We start from the raw sequence: 25439 nt of genomic DNA on the forward strand, positions 1-25439 counted from the left end.
CTCCATTAACAAATATTAAACGATTATATTTTAGAAGCGGTAGAATATTAAAAACATGTCCCAGTGCATTCAAATACATCCGCGTTTGAATCCACATTGCCAGTAAAAGGATATTTTCCTTGAAAGAATGATCAGTTTTGTTATATTACATGCTACTGATGTACTGTATAGTCAGAATTGTACATCTTGAATATGGTTTGTTTACAAAACTATTTGAGCAAGATGGATTTTCGTTCATTTCGTATACATCGTAATGTTGCCATCATAGCTTGAGAGCAAAGTTAAAGAAGTAGACTTTGGACACTTCAAGTCTCATGGCTGAGCAATTGGAACATTTTGTACATTTTTATATCCCGGTTATAAATTTCATAAACAAGGTGCTTGAGGAACGTTCTATATACTTCAATTAAGTTTTATAGTATCATTATTAACTACTGGTTATAAGTACCTCTTAAGCACACATGGCTTTTCACTAATTGTCTTCTGAAATTCATCAATTGTAACAAAGTGCTTTCTTCTAATAAAGAAGCCCACCTGCTACTGCCAAGTCCTTATCTATGACACTATCACTATCAGATGGTCCAGACATTGTCCCAGTGGGGGAGCCATGTGATAACAGTGACGGGTCTGTTCAGTGCTACCCAACAGACAGAAAGTATTCATTCATCCATCCATCCATCTTCAGTGCTTTATACTGGTCAGGAAGCCTATTGGATGGAACTGGAGCCTATTCTGGGAACACTGGCTGTGTGGCAGAAATACACCCTGGATGGGGCACCAGATGACCATTCAAACACTTATTCAAAACTAAAATAGAAACATCCTTTTTTCAGGAGACTGTATTTTAAAGATAATTTTGTAAAATTCAAATAAGCTTTACAGATATTTATTGGAAAGGGTTTAAACGATGTTTTTCATGCTTGTTCCATGAACCATAAACAATTATTGCACATGAAGCTAGACACAAACAGTTTACAGGCAGGTGATGATTACAGTCAGTAACTTAGGACACTAAAGAGACCTTTCTACTGACTCTGCAAAACACCATGAGAAAGATGTCTAGGGTTCCTGTTCTCCTGTGAGAACATGCCATAGACCTGCTGTAGGGAGGCATGAGGACTGCAGATGTGTCCAGAGCACTAAACTGCAATGTCTGTAATGTAAGACGTTTAAGACGGTGCTACAGGGAGACAGGAAGGACAGCTGATCGTCCTTGCAGTGGAAAATTACATGTAACCGTGTGTCGTCCCGCCCCCAAAGAGACGTGATGGAGAACTTGCAGATGCCTTGGTGGAAGAGTGGAGGAACATCTCACAGCAAGAACTGACAAATCTGGTGCAGTCCATGAGGATGAGATGCACTGTAGTACTTAAAGCAGCTGGAGTCCACCACATACTGACTGTTACTTTCAATATTTACCCCCCATTTGTTCAGGGACTCATTATAACATTTCTGTTCCTCAAATGTCTGCGAAACTTCTCCAGTTAATGTCTCAGTTGTTGAATGTTTTTATTTTAATACAAATATTTACACATGTTAAGAAATTTGCTGGAAATAAAAGCAGTTGAATGTGAGAGGACATTTATTTTTTTTGCAGTGGTTTGTTGTTGGAGTTTTTGGTTAGGTGGAGGGGCATTTTTTGCTGGATTTACTTCTAAACTATATTATGTTACATTCATAAATCCAAGCAAGGACGTAACCATGGTATGGACATTAGGGGGGTCCAAATGTGTAATGCAGTACCTCCAGAAAGTTTACAATTTCAATTTTCAAGTCATGCCACATAGTTTCACATATTTCAATATATTTTAGATCTGGGCCACTCCTTTATAGTTTTTGTCCTTTTCTTTGGCTCATTGTTCTGTTGGAACATATATTTTTTGCAGATGTCTGGCTGACAGGAACAGGTTCTCACCAACAATTTGCTTATATTTGGCTCAATCCACATTTCCATGTCCTCTCGAAAAGCAACTGTGGAGCATGGTGCTACCACCAGTATGCTTGATCACAGGAATGTTATTACCTGGATGATCTTTGTAGTGTTTGGGTTGTGCCATATTTGTTATAATGGATTTTAAATAAAAACAGTTGTATCCTGTTTGTCCAGTTTGGGTGATTCTGTGCCCACTGTAGAATCAGGTTTCTGTTCTTGGCTGACAGGAGTGGAACGTGATAGGTTCTTCTGCTGTTGCAGCGGATCTGCCTCGAGGTTTGTGCATTCTGAGATACTTTTCTGCTCACCTATGTTGTAAGAGTGTTTATTTAAGTTACCATAGCCTTCCTGTAAACTCAAACCATTCTGTCCATTCTAGCCTGACCTCTCTCACCAACATAGTGTTTCCACATGTAGAACTGCAGCATTCTCACCATCCTGTGTCAATTCCTCAAACAGGCCCATTTTTGCAGCAACATACAGTATATTCTTTAATATATACCTAGTACTTTGCTTCCACAGCTGGTGAAGGACTTTAATAATAAAAACACAACCGTTCATATTTCAGGTAAACGAGGAATATAACATCAAGGCAAGCTCAGGCTGAAGTTCTAGTACCACATTACCTTCATTTGTCAGAGAGGAAATTGGTTATAAAAGAGGCTGTGTGTTTTATTCTATTCTATTTTATATTATGATAAATCTGATGCTGGTTATATGCATAAACAGCACATCACATGAACTAGAGAGATGTTTACCACCCAGCTTGCAGAACACTTTATTTAAATTTAATGACCAGCACTATTTTAATGGTAGAGGCAGAAGAACATTAATTTAAAAAAAGTTTACCTTCCCCCCAAAGAACAAGAAGGTGATCACATAAATAAAATAGTCTGGGAGCAACAAAACAAAGAACATATTCTAAAAAAAAAAAAAAAAAAAACATCATATATATGGCATATAATATATAATATGTGCATATATAATATAATATGATCTCTTTGAAGCCCCTTATCCTTAGGGAAAGAAAATATATTGATACTCATTAGAATTGACAGAATATTAACAAATATAATATAGGAATACTAAAGAAATAAATAATTAAACGTTTAAGTAAGTGTCAGATTAATTACCAGTGACCGTGAGCAAGTGACTTTTAAAGTGACAGAAAAAAAAAACCTTCATGCTGCTGAATATATACCTCTAGAGGTCAGTTTTGTGCAAAAAAAAAAAAAAACTGAAATCATAAACCAAGTGCAGGTGATGAGCAGAAGGCAGTGGGAGTGATGTTTTCAGGGTCTGTGTCTGTGTTATAACACCAGCAAGTAAAGGAGCCACAGGAGTACACACAGGGTGCCGAAGCAGGTTTGCCAGTCCAGTTTGAGGGTATCAAAGTCTGAGCAGCTATTACCTTTGACCTGCAGCATGGAGCTGGAGGAAACTGTGCCGCCTGAGCTTGAGGCGCGAACCAAATACTGGCCCGAGTCTCTTTCTGCCGCTCTCTCAATGAACAACACATGCTTGCCTTCTTTATGGGACAGTGACATGCGCTCGTCACTGCGCAGTTCCTGTCCGTTCTTGAACCTGAAGCACAGAGTGAATTGTCACGTCACACACTCACAGCACAGCAAAAAAAAAAAAAAAGACACAGGTTAATTTGTGCACTCATTTGGGGTGTTAAGTGGTGGTGTTAAAGCTAGAAAGTGTGCCCTCGTCGACTTCACCTCAGCATCTCTGTCTTTCAGTTGCTATATTAAGGGATGTTCAGTTACTCTTTAAAAAGTCGTGGGTCGAAGTGTCAAGCTATCTGTACAGACATTATTCACTGCATAATCCCCCTTTACCTCCCCCAATCTTTGCAATATATCTTACAATAGAAATTGTTCTGTACATCACAGACACACTGTCTGCACTTTCACTCTGCGGAAATTTTCTAGATGTTTCTAAGAATTATTTTCCAATTATTTGCTGTAAAACAAGATCGTGAGCACAGAGTGGTGTTTTTTTTTGTTGTTGTTGTTTTTTTGTACAATAGCACAATCTGGCAACCCTACCATTAACTGCCCTGCCTACTGCTGTTCCTCCACTTAAAATGTTCATAAAGTAAGCATGGGGCAGAATCCTCTATTAGAGCTTATTGTACTTCTCATTTTTGTCCACTCAGTGCAATAATGTGCAGTCAGACAAGTCAAATGCACTATATGGCCAAAGGGATGTGAAAAGCTGACCATTACACCCGTATGTGGTTCTTCCCCAAACTGTTGCCACAAAGTTGGAAGCACACAACTGTATAGAATGTCTTTGGATGCTGTAGCATTAGGATTTCCCTTTCAGTGGAACTAATGGGCCCAAACCTGTTCCCCATCATGACAATTCCCCTGTGCAGAAAGCAAGCTCAATAAAGATGTGGTTTACCAAGGTCGGTGCATAAAAAAAACATGTTCTGAACAAAACCCTGACCTCTGGGACGAACAAAACTGTACACCTTTGGGATGCGCTGGAATGCAGATGCCTTCTCGCCCAACGTCAGAGCCCATGGTTTTGGAATGGGATGCTCATGGACAGATGGTCAGGTGTCCACAAAACTTTGGCCATATAGTGCATGAAATTAAAACACCTAATACAGAATTTGCATTGGGTTCCACCATACTGAAACTGTGGCGTTCACATTAGTACATACATTAGTATGTCAGTAGAAATGAGCATCTTAAATTTCCAAGCATGCATTTATACAAGAACCATTTACCAGCAGTTGTCAAGGAAAAGGGTCACACCAACAATGCATTTGATTTAGTTTTTCCTACTTAGAAATTTTTACATGTGCCTAAGAATTCTACACACTATTGTACTTTAATGATTAAATTAAGGCCCACCTCCATCCTCCTCTTTGCTGCAAGTGGCAGCAACCGGTCATGAGTAGAAGTTGACACGGCTGAGTTAAAATGGCATTGGAAGGTAGTGTGGAAAACAAAATTGGGGGAAAAAAAAGCAAGGAAAGGTGTCATTTTAGAGCTCTTTTTTTTTTTACAAAGTTAATAAAGTAAGGGAAAGTTACTATTAGAAATTAGAAAATATTAGTAACGGAGCTGAAAATGGAACGCAGCTTAACGTGCAGTAGTAATGACAAACATGTTCAGTTAGGTTACATTCTGTCAATATCAACAACTCTCATGCAATGTAAAATATCAACAAAATGTATTGTAAAATATGTGACTGTATCAGCTCCTGCAGCCACTAGGGAACAGTGCCTGAAGAATCTGAAGCACCTAAAGACTTAACTAAAAATCTGAAAAAATGATTCTCAGTCATTTTCTTTAGCTTTAGTGTGGATATAAGAAATAGAAAAGAGTTACAAATGAACTGATTTCCACCAAATACTGGCAAAGCAGGATAAAATCTAGGGGTTGAGTTTGTTATAAGCTACCCACCAAGTTAAAGCAGGTTCAGGGAATCCAGTGACTTCCACTTCCAAGGTCACCGGAGAGCCCTCCATTACTACGGTATTACACAAGTGTTTGGAGAAGTTAGGGCTTTGCCCTGCTGCTAGGTGCCCCATGGCCCTGGCACTGCTCGAGCGCTTTATTTCCTCACGGATGGCCGTGGGCCTGCACAGCTCTGGCTCCTTTTCTGAGGTTAATGGTTTAAGGGAAGCATGCGTGTTACCAGCCCGAGCATCAGAAGAGTGTCGGGTCGAGGCAGGTTCATGCACACACTCCTGCATCTCGATCCGGCTCTCATGCATGGAGTAAACGGTTTGCTGGCACTCGGCAAGGCCTTTCGGATTGCTGCTCTTTAAGATGCTGGAGATGGTGCTAGAGACCAACGGGGGGGTGGGAACATTAAGCGGGCTATGAACAAATGAGGAAGATTCTGCTTTGAATCGGCTAGTCGGGCCCGTCGTAGGGGACGGGAAGCTTTCCTCGGTCCGGAAATGGAGTGGATCGCCGTGTCTGGAGTGACACTGCTGGCTGTACTGGCTCCTGTGGAGGCTGTGGGAGCTCACACAGTAGCCATCATCTAGGTCGTTCTCGGACTGGACCATGTTCGACTCGGGGGTTTCAGATAGAGGAGGGAGAGAGATGTCATCCGGTGAGGTGCACTCATACTCATCGTTAGATAGTGACTCTTCACTCAGGTGGTCAGGATGGAAATCTCCATCTGGAGGTAAACCAGAGTCTGGTGCACACCTGGAGAAAAGATCCTCTTCTCCTGGAAGCAGCACTTCACTCTTTGAGGAACACAAACATGCTAGAAGTCAGTTCTAAATTAAATCAATAGTTCATATAAAACAGAACTGAAAGATTTCCATTTTAGCCTAAAATGTAGTTAATCAGCCAAGACATGTTTTCTGTCTAAAGCTAGTTTTTTTTTTAGTTCTTTACTTCATGGTGTTCATTCAAGAGGACAACTAAAAAATTCTTCTACCAGTCAGTAGCGGTTAATATTACTGAATATTATAATATATAATATAATATATAGGCAGATAGGCAACACTATTCATGTTTCCGGTTTTTTTTTTTTTTTATGAAGTTTTTAAGTACATAATCATATCCTGTCACTTCTGAGTACCACACATGGTTAACTGAAGAGCTGTGCTCACCATTAGCCAGCTTTTTGTTCAAACAAATTACCGATTGAGATTCACTGCTTTCACATGCACCTTCTCCATCATTTATAGGGTAAGTGGGGGGTATATTTATCGGGGGGAAAAAAGGAAAATTAAATCTATGATTAAATTTAAGATGGAAAATACACTATATGGCCAAAAGTATGTGGACATCTGACCATCCCAACCATATGTTAGTTTTCCCCAAACTGTTGCCACAATGTTGGAAGCACATAATTGTCTAGAATGTTTTTGTATGCTCTCGCATTACAATTTCCCTTCACTGGAACCAAGAGGTCCAAACCTGTTCCAGCATGACAATGCCCCTGTGCACAAAGCAAGCTTCATGAAGACATGGTCTGCCAAGGTTGGAGCGCAGGATCTTGCGTGTCCTGCACAGACGCCTGAACCTTAACCCCAGTGAACACCTTTGGGATGAACTGGAACACCGACTGCACCCCAGACCTCCTCACCCGATCTCACTAATACTCTTGTGGCTGAATGAACACAAATCCCCACAGCCACGCCCCAAAATCGAGTGGAGAGCCTTCCTAGAAGAGTGGAGGTTATTATAACAGCAGATGGGGGACCAACTTTGTAATGAGTTGTTCAACAAGGATATCTGGGTGTAATGTTCAGGTGGTCACATAATTTTGGCCATATACTATATCATTTATGGGATAAAGGGTGTAATTAAATTCACAAAAACCTTTACGTCTGCGTGTAGTGTGTGTGCAGCAGTGTGTGAGCCGCTAACACCCTGGAATTTCTCATGGTGGCCTTGGAGGCCTGCTGTCTGTTTCTCCGCCTTCTGAAATTCTGAGCAGTGGGATGCGGTGTGGCACTCCCCCTGAGCAGGTGGAGGAGTATCCTGAGACGACCTTTTGTTCTGCTGGAGTGCGCTGATGCTCCTGTCTCTCTCCACAGGAGAACTGGACACGTTGAACGTGTGTGTGTGCGAGAAGGAGGTGTGTGTTTGCTCCTTCCTCTCCACTGTGGACTTGCTGGTGATGGTCTGCACAGTGCTCTTTGAATAAGCCTTCTGCGTGTAGCAGCTTGTCTCTGAGAGCAGTGTGTCTTGGCTTTGTAATTTGCACATCTGTGGCTTCATTCTTTCTGATTTCTTGGTGACCAGGTCGTCTTTGGTGCCACCCTGTCCCATTATCTCAGGAGTGTGGCCTGTCTCCTTCGCCTCCGGCTGTTTACAACACGTGACTGATTTAGACAACGAAAATATGCATTTGTAAAACAGTAATTTGCTGTTATTAATGCTTACAGTTTCTATGGTGTCATGAGTCTTGTTTTCTTCAGCAAATTGAGCATTCAAAGACTTAGCCTGAGGAAATGGGCAAAATGAAACACATTTAGTACAGCATGTTTTCACTTAAAGTACCGCAAACAACAATTTGAAATAACAAATTGTTTAATATCTTTTTAATGCTGGGGGGGGGGGGACCCTAAAAATTGCCTAAGCACATCTCTACAACTTGTAATAAATAAATAAATAAATAAATAAATAAACACCAGCATATATCAATAAGTATGAATATGGAATTTGGAGACACTTCCATGTCATCCTGCCACCTGAAACAGCTGGTCACCGGCTAGACTGTAATTGTCATGGGTCAATTTAAGGAAGATCTTAAGGAAGGAAGTATCAATTTGTTTTGATTTTTCAGCAGCCAAACATATCAGCATACAGCATAATGTTACCATAGCAACAACAATTTTATTCACCAGTGCTATTAACTAACTAGTTTAACACACAGATTGTGTAGCTAAAGATTTCAGAGGGCACAGCATCATTTTCTAATAACCGATATATCAGATGTGACTGATCCAAAGCCATGGAGATGACTGAACATCACTAACTCAAATCTTTAATATCAGTGAATGATGAATAACTTTAATCGGTCAATCTTCTGTACAGCTTGTCCTACGCAGGAAGCCTGGAGACTATTCCAGGGGATACGGGACACCGTGCCACACCCCCCACCCAGTTTTGGGATATGTTAAATGTATATAAATACATCCAAATAAAAAAATAGGTTGGTGTATTTATAAACAGCTGCTAACCTGTAATTTAGCTTCCAGGTCTACGAGTCCACTTAACAACTCCTTTATTGATTCCACTATTTCATTGTGCTTGTTAACAGTTTTCTCCATGTACCGCGTCCCTTCCTCAGCACCTGCATGAAACACATCAGTCACTGTTAATCACTCAGGACATTCCTGCTCTCAAAGTGGCTTCTGAGTTGTACTTTAGTGGATCTACTTCACCCAACAACCTTACTGAGTAACCACATTTTGGATCTATGATCAGCATGGGGTGGCTGTGGATCAGGTGGTAGAGTGGGTTGTCCACTAATCGTAGGGTTGGCAGTTCGATTCCCGGCCCACATGACTCCACATGTCGAAGTGTCCTTGGGCAAGACACTGATCCCCAAGTTGCTCCCGATGGCAAGTTAGCGCCTTGCATGGCAGCTCTGCTACCATTGGTGTGTGTGTGTGTGTGTGTGAATGGGTGAACGAGAAACAGTGTAAAGTGCTTTGGATAAAAGCGTTATATAAGTGCAGACCATTTACCATTATCCATTACGGCGTAAAACAAACTGATCAAATTAGCGGGTGATAGTTAGTAAAATAATTTATGGACTAATGTGCCAACCATGAAATGTACACATGCACATTATTATTAAACGTGTCCCCCTGTACGCTAAATATACTCGATCAGTCAAAACATGCTTGGTGTTTGCTTCTTTATGAAACAAAAATGTCTTCACTGAGTGTAAACAATGCTAACGTAATGCTAACTTTACAATGCTAACGTAACTAACAAGTAAGTCTAGCTTATAGCTAAACTGTATGAGTAAATGTCTCCTAAACTGGCTTTGTGGAGATGTTCAGTGATTCATTATGTACACTTTTGTCCATTTGATGTGGACTCTTTTTAAAAATGTCTATGTACACATGGCGTTATTGAGCCCAACAATGTCTCTTGAGGTGAATGTACTGCATAATTTATACTTACTTGCTAAACTGGCACATTTAAGCTTCAATTACTTGTTAGCTACATTAGACTTGTTAGCTAAAGTTTCATAATTGAACTGCAGTGTGTGTTAACGCAGATTAGGATTTTTGTGCATTTGGATGCATTGGTTCTCTTTCATTAATAAGAATTTCAGTAGTGACAGATATGATTCAACAACATTCGATGTTTTTGTGTGTGTGTGTGTGTGTGTGTGTAATCCATCTCACCATAAAGACGCACTGCCAGCTCTGTGACCTGCCTGATTCTCTCCTCCTGCTGTGGGATTGTGGGAAGGACAAACTTCTCAAACTGCTTATGCAGAGAGCTGATGGCTTCCTTTGTTTTGCACTCGGATGAGTATTTGCCCACTCTCACAATGGTGGAGCTCGCTTCCTCACACCAAAACTCATACTGCAGACCAAACCCAAGAGCACACATGATCAAAAAAAAAATATATATATATATATATATATATTCTTAGATAGTTTCCTTTCTTGCAAAATATCAGTGTAAAATATCACAGCATTATGCCATGGAACATACACGTTACGATTTATATTAGCGCCACAAATATGACCATCTCCAGATGTTTTATGCTGACAAGTTGGAGAAGATCATACATTTCTGCAGTGTGTGTATATATATATATATATATATATATATATATATATATATATATATATATATATATATATATTATATATATATATATATATATATATATATATATATAATGTTATTGATGGGTGTATTGCATATATAATAAGCTGACGTGAAAGTGTTCACATACAAAATAAAACACTTGTGTGCATGCTGTTTTAGGAAAATAATCAGCGACGAGGTGATGTGATGCATCCTGACGTGAAGCGTAGCTACTGTTACTAAAATAAAAATCTATATATATATAAAAAAAAGACCTTCTAGAGGGGAGAGACACAGCTTTACCTCTTTAAAATCAATTTAAAACATCCTATGAATGAGCTGTTAGTACAGAAACATTAAACACTACTGTCAGAGCTGCCATTATGGGAAATTTACCAACACCTTCTGATCAATTTAGATCCTACCAAATTAATGTGTGTGAAAGCACCAGGAATCTGGTTCAAAAAGGCACAAGTTTAATACCTGCCCTTCAGTCATCCAATCTCTTTTCCTGAGATGACTTGCAAGCTGCACTAAATCACAATGTAGGTGCAAAATTAATCTATTTGCAATAACGCCATACAGGTTTTTTTGTGTGTGTGTGTGCATGTAGAAACACCTAAATTGTATAAACATTAAGACATACAATGCTGTGGAAAAGCATTTCCTGATTTTATTTTTCTCCCATACTAAATTGTTTCAGAAATTAAAATAAAACAAAGGCAACCTGAGCAATCATAAAATATAGTTTTTAAATGATAGTTATTTATTGAAGTAAAAAAAGTTATCCAATACCAACTGGGCCTGTGTGAAAATGTTTTTGCCCCCATAGTTACCAATTCCCCAAATCTATGAAACTGCATTCATAATGGGGTTCAGCTGGACTAGACACAACCAGGCCTGATTACTGCAAACCCTGTTCGATCAAATCAACACTTAAATAGAACTTTCTCAACAGCATGAAGTTGGTTAAAAGGTCTTACCCGGTAACACACTATGCCAAAATTGAAAGAGATTCCAGAAATGATGAGGAAGAAGGAGATTGAAATACATCAGTCTGGGAAGGGGTACAAAGTTATTTCAAAGGCTCTGGGACGCCAAAGGACCACAGCGAGAGTCGTTATCTCCGAATGGAAAAACTCGGAATATGAGTGAACCTTCCCAGAAGTGTCCGACATTCCAAAATTCCTCCAAGAGCACAGCAACTACTCATCCAGGAAGTCACAAAAGAGCCAAGGACAACATCAAAGGACCCAGTAAATCCTAGTCCTAGAAGTAAGTGAAAGACTGATCTCCAGTTATCAGAAGTGTTTGGTTGCAGTTATTGCTGATAAAAGGTGGCACAACCAGATTTTAAGTTTAAGGGGGAAATTCGTTTTTCACATTGGTGATGGGTGTTGGATAACCTTTTTTTGCTTCAATAAAAATATAAATAAATAAGAACTGTATTGTGTGTTCATTCGGGTTGCTTTTGTTTTATGTTGTATTTCGTTTGAAGATCTAAAACTATTTAATATGAAATATACACAAAAACAGAAGAAAACACAAAAAATCATTTTTTCACAGCGCTGTATTATAAACTCTGCAAACAGACTTTGGTCCAGGAAAAAAATGAGAAGTGTGAAAAGGCCCTAACATGAAGCTTGTCTAGTTTTGTTTGGAAGTAGTGTTTAAACTGTTTTTGTTGCTCAAAATAGACTGGCAGCAACAGCAATCTCTCTCTTTTTTTTTTTTTTAGTTTTCTTACTGTGTTGTTTTTTTCTTTCCCCCAAACCAATTCCCGAGTGCTCATTATTATATAAGGGAGAGCTGTTTTGTCAGGATGATTTGGCAGTAGATCTGTTATTCACTTTGCCTCCAATGGATACAAGTTGACTGGAATCGGTTTACACATAATTACCACAGACATCTTCAAAGTTGTCTGTGGATAATGATTAGAGATTATATGGCGTTGAAAGCAGAGTTACAAAACCTTCAGGGGTTTTTCCACACCTCTTCCATGGCTTGCTGTAGCTTCATGCTGAGTTCCAAGTTCTGCTTGTAGTCCTCAACTGTCCTGTCAAAATCTCCCACCTGTCTCTGTAGCTCATTGATGGAATCCTCCAGCTCTCTGGGACTGCTGCCAATTAGATGCTTCTCACTGCTGCTTGATACCGTAAAGGCCTGCAGCTTCATCTTCAAAATCTGACACACACACACACACACTGCATGTAACTGATCAACCGAGACAAGGTCAATGTGTGAAGTTTGCTTCTTTAGTTTTATACACGGGAGCTATGAAGCTAATCTAGATGAATAGCTAATCTATTAATAAAAAAGTAATATAAGTGCATCGCTACTAATTTAGCTTCAAATAGCTTTGTCGAAGTGTTCGGTGTTTTAAACAGACGTATATAGTGCGTATGTAGTTTATGATATTGTACAACACAGTTATCTATAAAAACAGACAAAAGGGCATTGAAATGCTCCATCTTGAAATCATTTTCTTCCTCAAGCATGAGACTCCTAGGAGGATAGGAGGTGTGGCTGAGTTTGAATGCAGAACGGACCACTAGAAGAACGATAAAATCCAAATTAACTTGTATATTTAATTTTAATACCGACTTATATCTGCTATTTTACGACACAAACGGTGTTCCCAGCCCAAATGATGTCTTTTGAGGCAATGATTTAGGCTTTCAGTTGCACAGCGCTAAAATGGTAGCTATAGACTTTTCTTACTTGTGAGCTACATTAGCAAACTTCTGACACCAGTCACGTCTGCCCCGGTCAACTAAATTTGGTGTAAGAGTGGAAACCGTGTGTCGTTTTTTGACCAAACTATTCCTCGAATCAATTGATACGTTCTAATATGGCATTCAAATGCTTATAAAAGTGCGCTCTCTGTCCTTACCTGCAGCTTTTCTAAGTATATGTCAATTTGTTGGATCTGATTTTTTACAGCCTTCATGTTTCTCAGCTTCTCATTTTTCTTCATGTAGTTGAATTTCAAATTGTTGAATTTCTTCTTGATGTCTTTAAAGGACTCTCTGAGCTGTAACAAAACAGGGAAAGGAAGCAAACAAACAAACCATATAAAATCTTGGCATGAATGAAAAAGGCATTTGGCTAGGATTGGCTGTGGCATGAAAATATCTGCACAATGAAATCTCAAAGATAACATCTCCACTGAAGCCAACATGATTAGGGTTTTGTGTGTGTGTGTGTACATGGGGTAGCAGGGGGGGAAACTCGTCCCTCTGGCAGAACAGAAGGTCAGTAAGGAGGTGGGGGGTTGTGTTCTGTCAGAGGAGATTATTTCAGTGCTTGGGCTGGGGTAATTTATAATGCAGAGCCATTTTCGTTCACCCCATCAGATGTTAGCAATGGTCTCGAGTCTCATGTGTCATCCAAGGACAGCTGCAGCCCAGAAGAGAAGCCTTCATGGAGCTTCCCAACTTCGAGGAGGAGTCTCGCATTTACAGTCCTCAGAGGGAGGGATAGAGCGTGGTCTGATGGACACCTCATTTCATATAATTCCCTTAATACCTCTACGCAGTCACTCAACAAGAGACATAATCTTTAATAATCCATGCGCGAGTCATTTTACATGCTCATACTGCTGATCAGGACTATCGAGAGTGTTCACATCGTCATCAGAAGAGTTTTTAGTTTCCTGTAGTGCTTCTCGTTTACCATATATTGCATAGTGTATCGTCTTTTGTCTGTATTTATTATATTTCATAATAATATTTAAGTCGTCAAAGCTACTTATTTGATGTCTCGTGCTGTGCCGTGTCAATTGTAGCGCCATGATTCTGGGGGAACTATATTTCAGCTTCTAACGTTACATCTGTATGTGTTGGGCCTCAATGGACGTGATTGACTTGACAGTAAAAGAAAAGCAGAGAGAGAGAGAGAGAGAGAGAGAGAGAGAGAGAGAGAAGATGGAGGCTGCTGTAAATTCTGAAGTGGTCTCGGTTATTCTCTACTTCCTCTGAACGCCACATCCTCCGCATCGAGAGCTTTGAATGGTCCATTACTATAGGGATTGAAAGTAGTAACAGACATCCGGTTCCCACTTCTATGCTGTTCTCGAAAAAATGAATCTGCTGTATTAGCGTTGCACAATTGCCGTCATTAAGATTAACGCTAAATAAGGAATAAAATACTTGGGGGTGCGAAGTTACCACCTTGAAGTTGATTATTTCCCTATAACAGCATTTGCTTTAATTAACGAACGGCCATTTATCCACTTATATTTAATGTTGTGGACCGACCATAAAAGAAGCTCCTGTTATTACTTATATAATAACAGCTATAAACAGCCATTCCCTCACCAGCAAATTAAGCTCGTCATGCACCATAACCAAATAGCCACACATTCCTCTGTGCTCACAGACTTTCCTGAGGTGGAACATTTAGACTTACAGAAAACTAACTTATAGAAAGCTTCACCGGATCAATTATCATACATGTTTATTATTAGTCTTATATCATGTGGAGAGTCCACCATACAAGCCCCTGTGTAAGATGTTACTACAGAAATGATAACGTAAACCTATGACTTGCCTTATAGTTAGAACTACTGTCAGAGAGGCTGTTATAGAAAATGAATCAACACCTTCTGCCCAATCAAAATCAAGAACAGTGCTGTGGTATAATGAGGTTTAACTTGCAAGCAAATTAATAATGAACAGATGGACAAAGGAGTAAAAAAGAAAATCCACACACAGCCACCAATTTCATCCTTTTAGCTCACATAATCGGAAGTCTAATATTGTTGCCAAATTTTGTCAGGCAGAAGGACATTGTCGAAGACATTGACAAAAGAAAGTCGGAGAGACGAAAAGAGAAACTGAGTCAGGGTGACAAAATGAGAGTGAAAATAAAAGGAAGCTGAGAGAGAAAAATATGAGGCTGGAAGAGTAAAGTGTGAGAGAGAAAAGAAACAGCAAGAGAGTGAAAAAGAATAAGAGAGAAACCGATAGCACAAAAGAGAGAGAGTGTGAGCATGACGCAGGGAAGAGGGAGAAATAAATGATTATTATAATAAAAAAGCATGGGAGAAATGAAATTAAAGAAAGAGAAAAAGGCAAGGAAAAGAATTAGCGAGAGAGAGAGAGAGAGAGAGAGAGAGAGAGAGAGAGAGAGAGAGATGGGCGACTGCTGAATGTAAACAACAGTGTCGTGTTCCTTAAAGTCTCTCTTCACCTTATGAAAGCAGCTGATGCTCTGGCAACACACACACACACACACACACACACACACACACACACACACACACACACACTCCTTGCTGTGATGAACAAATGGCCAAGGCTATAAATCAGAGTTCAGATTACCGGGGTCTCATGACTGTCTAGAAACCTATTTCCAGAAGAAACAGAAGGGGTTCTTAATGATTATTGTGTAAGGAAATAAATGAGGTATAAGAAACTGCACATCAGAACAGAGCAGACAATAGTTATTTAGTTTAGTTGTATGCTAATGTAACCAAATATAGGAATTATAGCAGTGGGGTTATTCCCCAACCACTTGAAGCATTCATTGTGTTGAACTTTGTTTGATTTGTTCAATGCAAACAGTTGAAAGTCTGTCAATTTTGACCATAAACCTGATTTGCAATGCGGGTTGAATCATTTTGAATGCAACTGTAGCTGTGATGTGCGGCAAAAGGTTGTTGAGTTTCACAAAATGGGAAGTGTCTATAAGAAAATAGCACAAGCATTGAAAATGTCCATTTCCACCATCAGGGCAATAATTAAGAAGTTCCAGTCAACTGGAAATGTTATCAATCGACCTGGAATTGGACGTGTGTCTATATCGTCTCAACACACTGTGAAGAGGACGGTTCGAGTGGAGAAAAAATCTCCAAGGATCACAGCTGGAGAATTGAAGGAATTAGTTGTGTCTTGGGGTCAGAAAGTCTCCAAAACTACAATCTGAAGTCACCTACATCACCACAAGTTGTTTGGAAGGGTTTCAAGAAAAAAGGCTCTACTCTCATTTAAAAACAAACTCGAGCGTCTTCGAATGTGATTTGTCATTTTACCAGAACCAGACAGCATAAACATCTCTGTTCTGAAGACGTTCCTGTGCTGGGAAAGGTTACAAAGCACTGTGACTGTTAAAAAGCACAGACACCTGAGCCTCCTACCATAAATATTAAATAAATATCCTCCTAACGATTTCTCAGCAACCTGACCCGAAAAACTCCTAACCAAAAACTTCGCATCGACCACGTCAACGATTATAGGATTTTCTTTGTTGAAAAACCTTTTTTTTTAAAAAAAATCCATTTATTATTAGTCTTAGATTGTCAAGCTTCCTCTGTACAAGTCCCTGTGTATGATATATTACAATGACATATAAATATTAAGACAAAACAATAATGTTTAACCCATCGTTCATGTGACAGACAGAACTAATGTCCGAGCCGTGCTGTTATACAAAAATAATCCATACTTTCTGATCAATTACCTTCAATAATCAGCCTTAATGTGGTATAAATATAAATGAAACAACAGCATGTTATTAGTCTTAGGGTGAACAAATTGGAACCATTCTTTCAGGCTCATTTATAACCACAGCAAACATATTAATGATAAGTCTGTGTATGTTTATGTAAGAGAGAGAGAGAGAGAGAGAGAGAGAGAGAGAGAGAGAGCACTGACTGACAGGATCATCTGGTACACCAACAATTTTCAGCTTGTTTACTCGTGCATATTTATGAGCGTGTGTCAGTGACATTAGCATGACAGACACGACACGACACCATCCCGTCATTCCACCAAATAATGAACAACTGCTGATTCGCATGCGAGGGGTAAATCAGGAGAGATGGGATGAGTTTGTGTAGAAAGAGGAAATCACTCTAGTTAATAAAGGAAAAAAACAGCAGTGCATGTTTAAAACACTCAGTATTTAACTCTAGTACAATGAAGCGCAACTTCTGTTATAAATCTAACAGCATGTCAACTATATACACGCTGGATACAGATATATAAATAGATCTAGAGGCAAAACAGACCCACTTCTATCCCGTAGCTTAATTATAACATCGAAATTCTAATCCAGAGTATGAGTAATATAAATTCCTGTGTGACCTGGGTACACGTTGTGACATCACCGCCTTCTACAGGGCATAATGAGAATAACATGGCTCTAGGTAGTAGTTTAATAGTACGAAAACTACTACTTTATTTTCCACTCTATATCAATAAATGAATGAAATGCATCTCTTATGAAGTGTATAATTTAACCACACGAAATATTGCGCTGACCGTGGCATTGTTAGTTATTAGGCATTGTTAGTTATTTGTAAAGTTATTATAAACAAAAAATGACGTAAAATAAAGTATACTAAAATTATGTTTAAAATAAAAATACAGCTAATGGTAAAACTACATATACTGTCTATATATATATGTGTGTGTGTGTGTGTGTGTGTGTGTGTGTGTGTGTGTGTGTGTGTGTTAAAAACTGACCATAATAATAATAATAATAATAATAATAATAATAATAATAATAATAACAACAACAACAAGCTAAACTAAAAAAAAAAATAAAATATTTCTTAAAAAACAAAAATACACACACACACACACACACACACACACACACACACATATATATATATACATATACATATATGTTTTAATTTGTTTTTTACAATATATTTTATTATTGTTGTTTTTTTAGTTTAGCTTGTTATTATTATTCTGCACATCAGTTAATTCTTTTGTTCTAACCTTGGTCAGATGTGTTAGAGCAAAATAAAGTTAGATTTTTGAGATTAAACTACTTAATAACTGGCATCAACATGATTAAAAAAAATAGTTGTCTGTCCACTGAGACCATTTTCTGCAGCTTGAACGGTTATGTTAAGTTACTGATGGTCTTAACAGAGAGCGGTATGATCTGATATGAATGATGTTGAGCAGGACAGATTAAATTCAGCTAAAGGTTTCTAGGTTCCTAGAATAATATGTGTAGCACTTCTCACCTTCACAGAGAGCTCACGAGATATGATACAACCCTAATAACATGTCTGATCAACATCCTGCAGCGGATTAGTGGGTAAGAACAAAAAGCTTAAGAGCCGTGGTCAAAAGAAGAATCTCTGCATCTCAACCAAACGTTCCTCACAAACGTTGATGAAGTGCATAAAGAAAATTTAGACGTCCCCCACAAGAGGGAGACAAATACACACATTTGATAAATGTACAGCTAAGGCTGCAAATGTGTACAGCATATACACCTCAGTCAGTCCTTTTATTTACTCTGAACAGATCTTACTGAGAAAATCCCGAGCTCATAAGGGTTGACTCTGAAGACAAGATAAATACAAAAAATAATAAAAAATTTAGTAGCTGTGAGTGAGATTGAGAACCTGTGATGAGTGTTATGGGTCATTCTGAATTTGTCAATTTGATTACAGTAAGGTGTATAGGTATACTGTATGCTCTTTTCTATTGAGTGTTGCATGTCCCCTGATGAACACACAAAATTAGAATATATATATATATATATATATATATATATATATATATATATATATATATATATATATATATATATATATATATATATATATATTCTCCCCCATTTGTTAAAACAAATAATGAACAAAAAGAAAATCATTTCATTTTTTAAAACTAAAATAAAATGTATTAAAATAATTAACATATTTCATTGTGACTACAATTGAGGCAATATTTTATTTAATTTTTTTTTTAAAGAAGAAAATAAAACAAATTAACATTATACGTGTTAACTTGTGACTAGAATGTGGAATTTAAAAAATAAATAAATAAATAAAAAGAATATTTTGCAATGATATAACAGCTAAAACTGACCCCCAAAACAGAGAAAATGAACTATTTATAGGCTAATAAACTATAACTGTAAAAGTCCTTTATCTTTATTTATTATTTATCTACCAAAATGATGTAAAATTGCAAGAATGCATCAAAAGCGTTTAGTATACACATAATCGATTTATACGTTTTACTTGCTGTCCAACACAAAGGTAAAATTATTTTTAAAAATATATAACTTACCAACCCTGAAATCTGCAGCACATTCTGCAGTGTACAGCAGAATGACCCACATACAATTACGCAGTATGATTCTAATCATACATGAGAATTGAAATGCGCCTTAAACTACAAGGTGCTGAAAAATCAGCTGGGTGAATACACTGCATTTCATTCATATATTTTCATTCCATACATACATGTCATATATCATATGATATCTCATCATGAGCTACATAATTTATCACAAGAATGAAGAACTCTAGTTTAGAGCAGGAGAAAGGAAGGTGAAAGTGTTCACTTCTTCAATAATAGAACCTCAGGCTTTGGATTATTTTTAAAGGACTGATAAGTGACTGATAAGGAGGAAGGTCTCACTGCTCTCCAGAGTGTTGAAGGACAAATGGCAGAATCCCCACCACCAGAGCGGTGACAGAAAAAAACCCCACGGCCAACAGACTAAACAGAAACACTCTATAAATAACTCAGGGGCTTGAGTGAGAAACTGGAACAAACCCCTGAAGCTCCAGCACAGGCCCAGAGCTGAGATATTTAATTTATAATTCGTTGATTCATGCCAAAGTGAATTTTTATTGGCAGTAAGGAGTAGTCAGACTGGATAAGAGTTAAATACTGTATGACCGGTAAAAGGAGGCAGGACTGTGAACAAAAGCTAACTGTTTCTTAAGCACACGTGGCTTCGTCTAAACACACACTGCAAAAAATAACATCTTAGCAAGTGAAAATATCTTGAATATAGTCAATTTATCAAATATTTCCTATTATACGATTACCGAAACCAAATACAAGATTACTAAAACATATTTCTAGACATTTTTACTTATTGCAAGCTTTTCTTATTCTATTGGCAAATCATTTTGCTAAATGCAAACAATCCAGTAAGAAGCACAAATAATAATGAGTCCAGCTTGACTTGATTAAGTATTTCAAGAAATATGTTTAATAATCTTATATTGGGTACATTGTATACATCCATGTTTTATACCGTCCATCTTCTATACCGTTTAATCTTTTTCAGGGTCACGGGGAAACCTGGAGCCTATCCTGGGGCACAAGGCGGGGTACACCCTGGACAGGGTGCCAATCCATCACACATTCATACACCACGGACACTTTGGACACGCCAATCAGCCTACCATGCATGTCTTTGGACTGGGGAGGAAACCGGAGTACCCGGAGGAAACCCCCGCAGCACGGGGAGAACACGCACACTCCGCACACACAGGACCACGGTGGGAATCGAACCCCCGACCCTGGAGGCGTGAGGCGAACGTGCTAACCACTAAGCCACCGTGCGCCCGGGTATATTGTAATCGTATAATATTACATGCTACACGCATTTTAATATATTCACGATATTTTCACTTGCGGAGACGTTTTCTTGCAGTAACCGGTGGTAACAAATGATAAACAAGGTTCATAGAGTCACGGTTTTCTAACTGTGACCCTATTACTGACTAGCAGGTTTACTTGTCTATCTGCAGGAAAAGAAAAAGAAGTTTGACAAAAGTCCGGCGTATCAGCGACTTAAAAACTAGCCACTTCATTAACGGTTATATGTTAATGGAAGCCTAGAAATCTAGAAATAACTGCGACCCAACCAGGACGTCGGTCCTGGAATAAAACCAGTGACTGACTTGATTGCCTCTAGTTGTTGATCGTTACTCCACAGATGAGTAGTTGATCTAGAAAGTGAGCTGGGTTAAAGGAGCTTAAGTAATGACAGGTTTGTATAAACGCAGATCTCCTCACCTCACTGATCTCCTCTTTAAACACACAGTAGTGCATGTTGCTCATCAGGTTCTCCTCACACTGGCTGGCCTGAGCAGCCCAGATCACACTGCCCTGACACAGGTGCTCCATCTTCTCCTGAACTGAGAACACTGTTTGCTGAAGCCAGAGAGACAGTAAAAATGAACATTAAAGAAATACATCCATAAACAACCATTTAGACATTCATCTGGAAATATCCACTAAACAGAAAGGTTTGTTTATAAGAAAAAATAATAATAAATGAAAAAAAAAGGTACACCGAACATTAAAACCACCTGCATAATATTGTGTAGGTCCTGCTTCAGCTCTGACCCATCGAGGTATCAAGGACTCCACAACACCACAATGTTCAGTATAAAGCTCAGAATTATAAAACCTCGAGAAAAGTTCACCTAAAAATTCTATAATGAATAGCAATAAAGTTTGAATGGTGTTAGTGTAATGAATGGTGTAACACGCTGGGACTCCTGTGGCTGGAAGTGTTATGAAATTAGAGCTGCAACAACTAAACGATTAAAATCGATATGAATAGTCATCAACGAATCTCATTATCGATTAGGGGAAGATTTACTCATTACGTTTCTTCTGTTCAGAAAACACGCTTCGGAGTGTAAATACTAAAGTTGTGTTCCACCTGACGTACTGTACACTTACACTATGCACTGCGTACTCTACCGTCTAGTGTGTGAATTTTAGAAAGGTAATACCATCTCAAATATAACACAAGCGGGGGTTTTTTTACTGACCGGAAGTATAAGACGCTTCCTAGTCGACGGCGCATGACGTCCGTCCCAACCCAATTAATCGGAAAAGTAATCGGCAGTTGCAGCCCTATATGAAATCACTTCCTGTTCCTCACAAGATGGTGCTCATGATATCAGCTCCCATCCATCCATCCATTTTCCATACTGCTTATCCTACACAGGGTCACAGGGATCCTGGAGCCCATACCAGGGAACTCGGGGCACAAGGTGGGGGACACCCTGGACGGAGTGCCAACACAACACAGGGTGCAATTGCATACAATTCAAACACAATGGACAATTTTATAATGCCAATAAGCCTACAGCGCATGTCTTTGGACTGGAGGAGGAAACCAGAGTATCCGGAGGAAACCCACGAAGCACGGGGAGAACATGCAAACTCCGTGCACACAGGGCGGAGCTGCACTTTGACTACTGATTAAATTAATCAAATTCTGTCCTCAAACAAGTTGATTTCCACATCTCACCGGTTGCTGGACAGTGCTGGTGATATCAGATGCCAGCGAGATGGCCAGCTTGTAAAGGTGCCGGACGTGGTTCTGTCGCTCCTGGTGCTGGCTTAGCTGGATCCTAGCCTGAGTCGGATCGCTCGATCCTTTCAACGGCTCAGCATTTAACAGGTTGTCCAGCTGAGGATCGGAAAAATCCGGTTTTATAACTCCGAACACACCGGAACACTCGCTCACCTACTGATTCAAAATAGGAGGAGCTTTCTCACTTCTAAAGTCCATTACAGGTTTATCAGCATAGCCCTTTTCACATATTAATACAATATTTAAGATCAATCAATATAACAAGTTGAGCAATTACGCAGTACATTCGATTTTTGTAGAACATGATTCAAAACATTAGATGCTTTCAGTCATCCTTAGATGACTGAAAAGCTTCACCAGAAGTGCATTAGACACAGCAGACCATTAGACATACATTGGTGCTTGAACGATTCTGAACCCTTTAGAATTTCTGCATAAATATGACTCAGACCATCATCACGTTTCCCACTTCCACAAACGTGCGTTGTGAACATCAGACTCTGATTCCTGTTCTTTAAATAAATCAGAACGCTCACTCACAACCGATCGTCATCCCATTGATTGAAAACACCTGACTCTAATTTCACCTTCAAATTCACTGCTAATCCTAGACGTTCACATACTTTTGCCACACACACATGTAATATTGGATCATTTTCCGCACTAAATAAATGACCAAGTTGAATATTTTTGTCTCGTTTGCTTAATTGGGTTCTCTTGTGTGAAAAACTGTAGGTGTTTTAGGTTAGACTTACGCAGAAATATAGAAAATTCTAAGGGGAACTTTCAAGCACCGCAGTAGAAAGAATAGATATAGGTTGTACGGTAGATACATAGGTTCATAGCTTGAAGAGTTTGAGTAGAAAACACTAAATATTTGTTTAGAAAACAAAATTGCATTACATTAGATTTAAACTAGGCTAACTTTGGACCTAGATTTAGAGAATAGCTTATGTTCTTAGAATACCTTCATATAAACACTTGCGTTTAGTATTGAATTGAAACAGACTTTAAAAAGCAAATATACCGTTTAGGATTGATTTATCAGCTCTCGGTGATGTCGGACACGATGGAGTATTTTCTTTCTCCGAAACATTTTTCCTGAAATCAATAAACCTGTCTGAGACTCTGAAAGGCACTGTAATAGTGTTTTTTTCCCCCCCACTGCCTTTTGTAATACTCTTGATGGCATGTAAGTATTTTCTGTTTAGCGCTGCTGTTTAGCTAACACTAATGGAAAACTGTAGGAGATCGATGAACCGTGACATTACCTCTTGATAAACTCGATGGAATTTGACGGCCATGCTGAGAACGGTCTCGTACTCGCGGATTTTATCCCTCACACGCTGGTGCACCAGGAGAAGCTCGCTGACCCTCTCGTTTTTCTCCTTCATCGGGATTCCTTTCAGCGACAGCAATTCCGACGTCTTAACCAGGAATTCTACTTCTGCGTTCAGTTGCTAGGATAAAAGTTAAGCAAGACAAAATAATCCATCTCGCATGAATGGAGAGAATATAAACGGGAATATAATGATAAGATAAATTCTGTATTAAGCCTCACAAACTTTCAGTTAAAATATTTTAAACGATTTTTTTGGTAACACAAATCTAGGTCAGGTGGATCCAATCTTGGTTGGAATGAAAACCTGCAACCACACCCCACCCTTTTCCGGATAAGATTGGACAGAGAATGATTATTCTGAAATTGTTCCCCAAATTGTAAACGCAGATTGGTGAACCATCTTCTTGATCTGTCTACAGAAGTCTAAATCCTCGCTAGCTACGCGTGATTTCCTCACACACAGGGGTTACAGGTCACAGTGAATTGGACATAAGCCTAGTCAATTCGGTTTGTAATCAGATATCGATTGTAAAGATGTCCGTCGTGCTCCTACACCACAGTCAGAATTAAATCACTTTGGAGGATAAACAGATTTTAAAATGCTAGATCTTTCCTTGTGGTTGAGATAGCCTCAAAAGAGAAACATGCAAGTGAAGATATCTTGAACAAAGAAAACGTTATCTGATATTTCTCATTATGAGATTATTATAACAAATATAAGACCGTTACGCCTGTTATTAAGACATGTTCACAAATTTCTAGCTAATTTTTCCTCTTCTTGGAATAAAAATATATACAAATACAATAATCTAATAAAAAGAAATACTAGCTGAATTCGCCCATATTCAAGATATTTCGACTTTCTAAGAAAGTCTGTAGTTTTCAGAACTAAATACAATACACCATGTGAAGGGTTTCCCCAGGCCTACACACAACTGTGATCGAAAAGTACTGATATTCTGAGTCTCACGTCAGGCTAATTTACTGACACTCTTGTGTGTGTTTAAACCAAATTAAGTAAAAAAAAAATAAAATAAAAAACATGGCGCAAGAACTACACTTTTTTTCAGTCTGTTATCTAGTTAGACTAGTATCATTTTTCCTGCAAAGTTCATTAAGCCATTTCAGTGAGGAGTAATTTGTTCTTCTGAACAGCCTGGCTTTATTTAGGCAGCGTCTAAGCATGCGGAAACTCATATTAACGCTGTCCAATGTTGACAGTCTATCTAAAATAGCATCATACTAATGCTCTTGATAAAAATAAACATGAATAAAAGGTTAAAGACTCATATGTTCTCTTGCTGTAAATATCTTCCTGGTCCAACTCTCCAGTTTCTGCCATCTCCCAGACTGACACACGCTGCAGCCAATCAGCAACGAGTACGTGATGTTTACTAAGGACGTCCCCTTTCTGATTTGTATATGTTAGGGTGTTTTCTGGTTTGTTCATGTGTTTTCTACTTTCAGGCCATCATACCTTAATACTAAGAGTGTAAAATAACAACAACAACAACAACAACACCCCATGCGTAAAATGAATACTTTGGTTTTTGAGAGTTAGGCATAAAGAGTCATTGAATATTTTGACTGTGACCTGAATCTAATCACATGAGGTGTGTAAAGATTTCCAACCCTGCACATACCATAAACTGTGGCTTGGTGGAGCTGAAGCTCTCTTGCAGCTTAGACACACTCTGAAGATCACTGCCCAGGTCAAGTTTGGATGCTGGAGCCAGAATTCCCTCCAGAGACTTCAGTTCATTCACAACCTGTA

The 25439-nt window shown here is 38.7% G+C and overlaps 1 protein-coding gene across 1 annotated transcript in view; it reads right to left on the reverse strand.

Annotated features, from left to right (window-relative positions):
* Positions 1-294: 294 nt before the first annotated feature.
* The window catches only part of ccdc141 (coiled-coil domain containing 141), a 50976-nt gene continuing 25831 nt past the window's right edge, over positions 295-25439 (reverse strand). The window contains exons 14-25 of the mRNA XM_053626265.1: positions 25309-25434; positions 23595-23783; positions 22258-22419; positions 21006-21143; positions 13106-13246; positions 12205-12396; positions 9798-9981; positions 8616-8728; positions 7816-7875; positions 7249-7737; positions 5362-6161; positions 295-3517 (exon numbers count right to left, since the gene is read on the reverse strand). Coding sequence (XP_053482240.1) covers positions 3244-3517; positions 5362-6161; positions 7249-7737; positions 7816-7875; positions 8616-8728; positions 9798-9981; positions 12205-12396; positions 13106-13246; positions 21006-21143; positions 22258-22419; positions 23595-23783; positions 25309-25434 — 2868 coding nt within the window. The 3' untranslated portion in view covers positions 295-3243. The remainder of the gene's footprint in view (positions 3518-5361; positions 6162-7248; positions 7738-7815; positions 7876-8615; positions 8729-9797; positions 9982-12204; positions 12397-13105; positions 13247-21005; positions 21144-22257; positions 22420-23594; positions 23784-25308; positions 25435-25439) is intronic.

Source organism: Ictalurus furcatus, chromosome 6 (assembly GCF_023375685.1).
Source record: "Ictalurus furcatus strain D&B chromosome 6, Billie_1.0, whole genome shotgun sequence".
Classification (NCBI taxonomy): domain Eukaryota; kingdom Metazoa; phylum Chordata; class Actinopteri; order Siluriformes; family Ictaluridae; genus Ictalurus; species Ictalurus furcatus.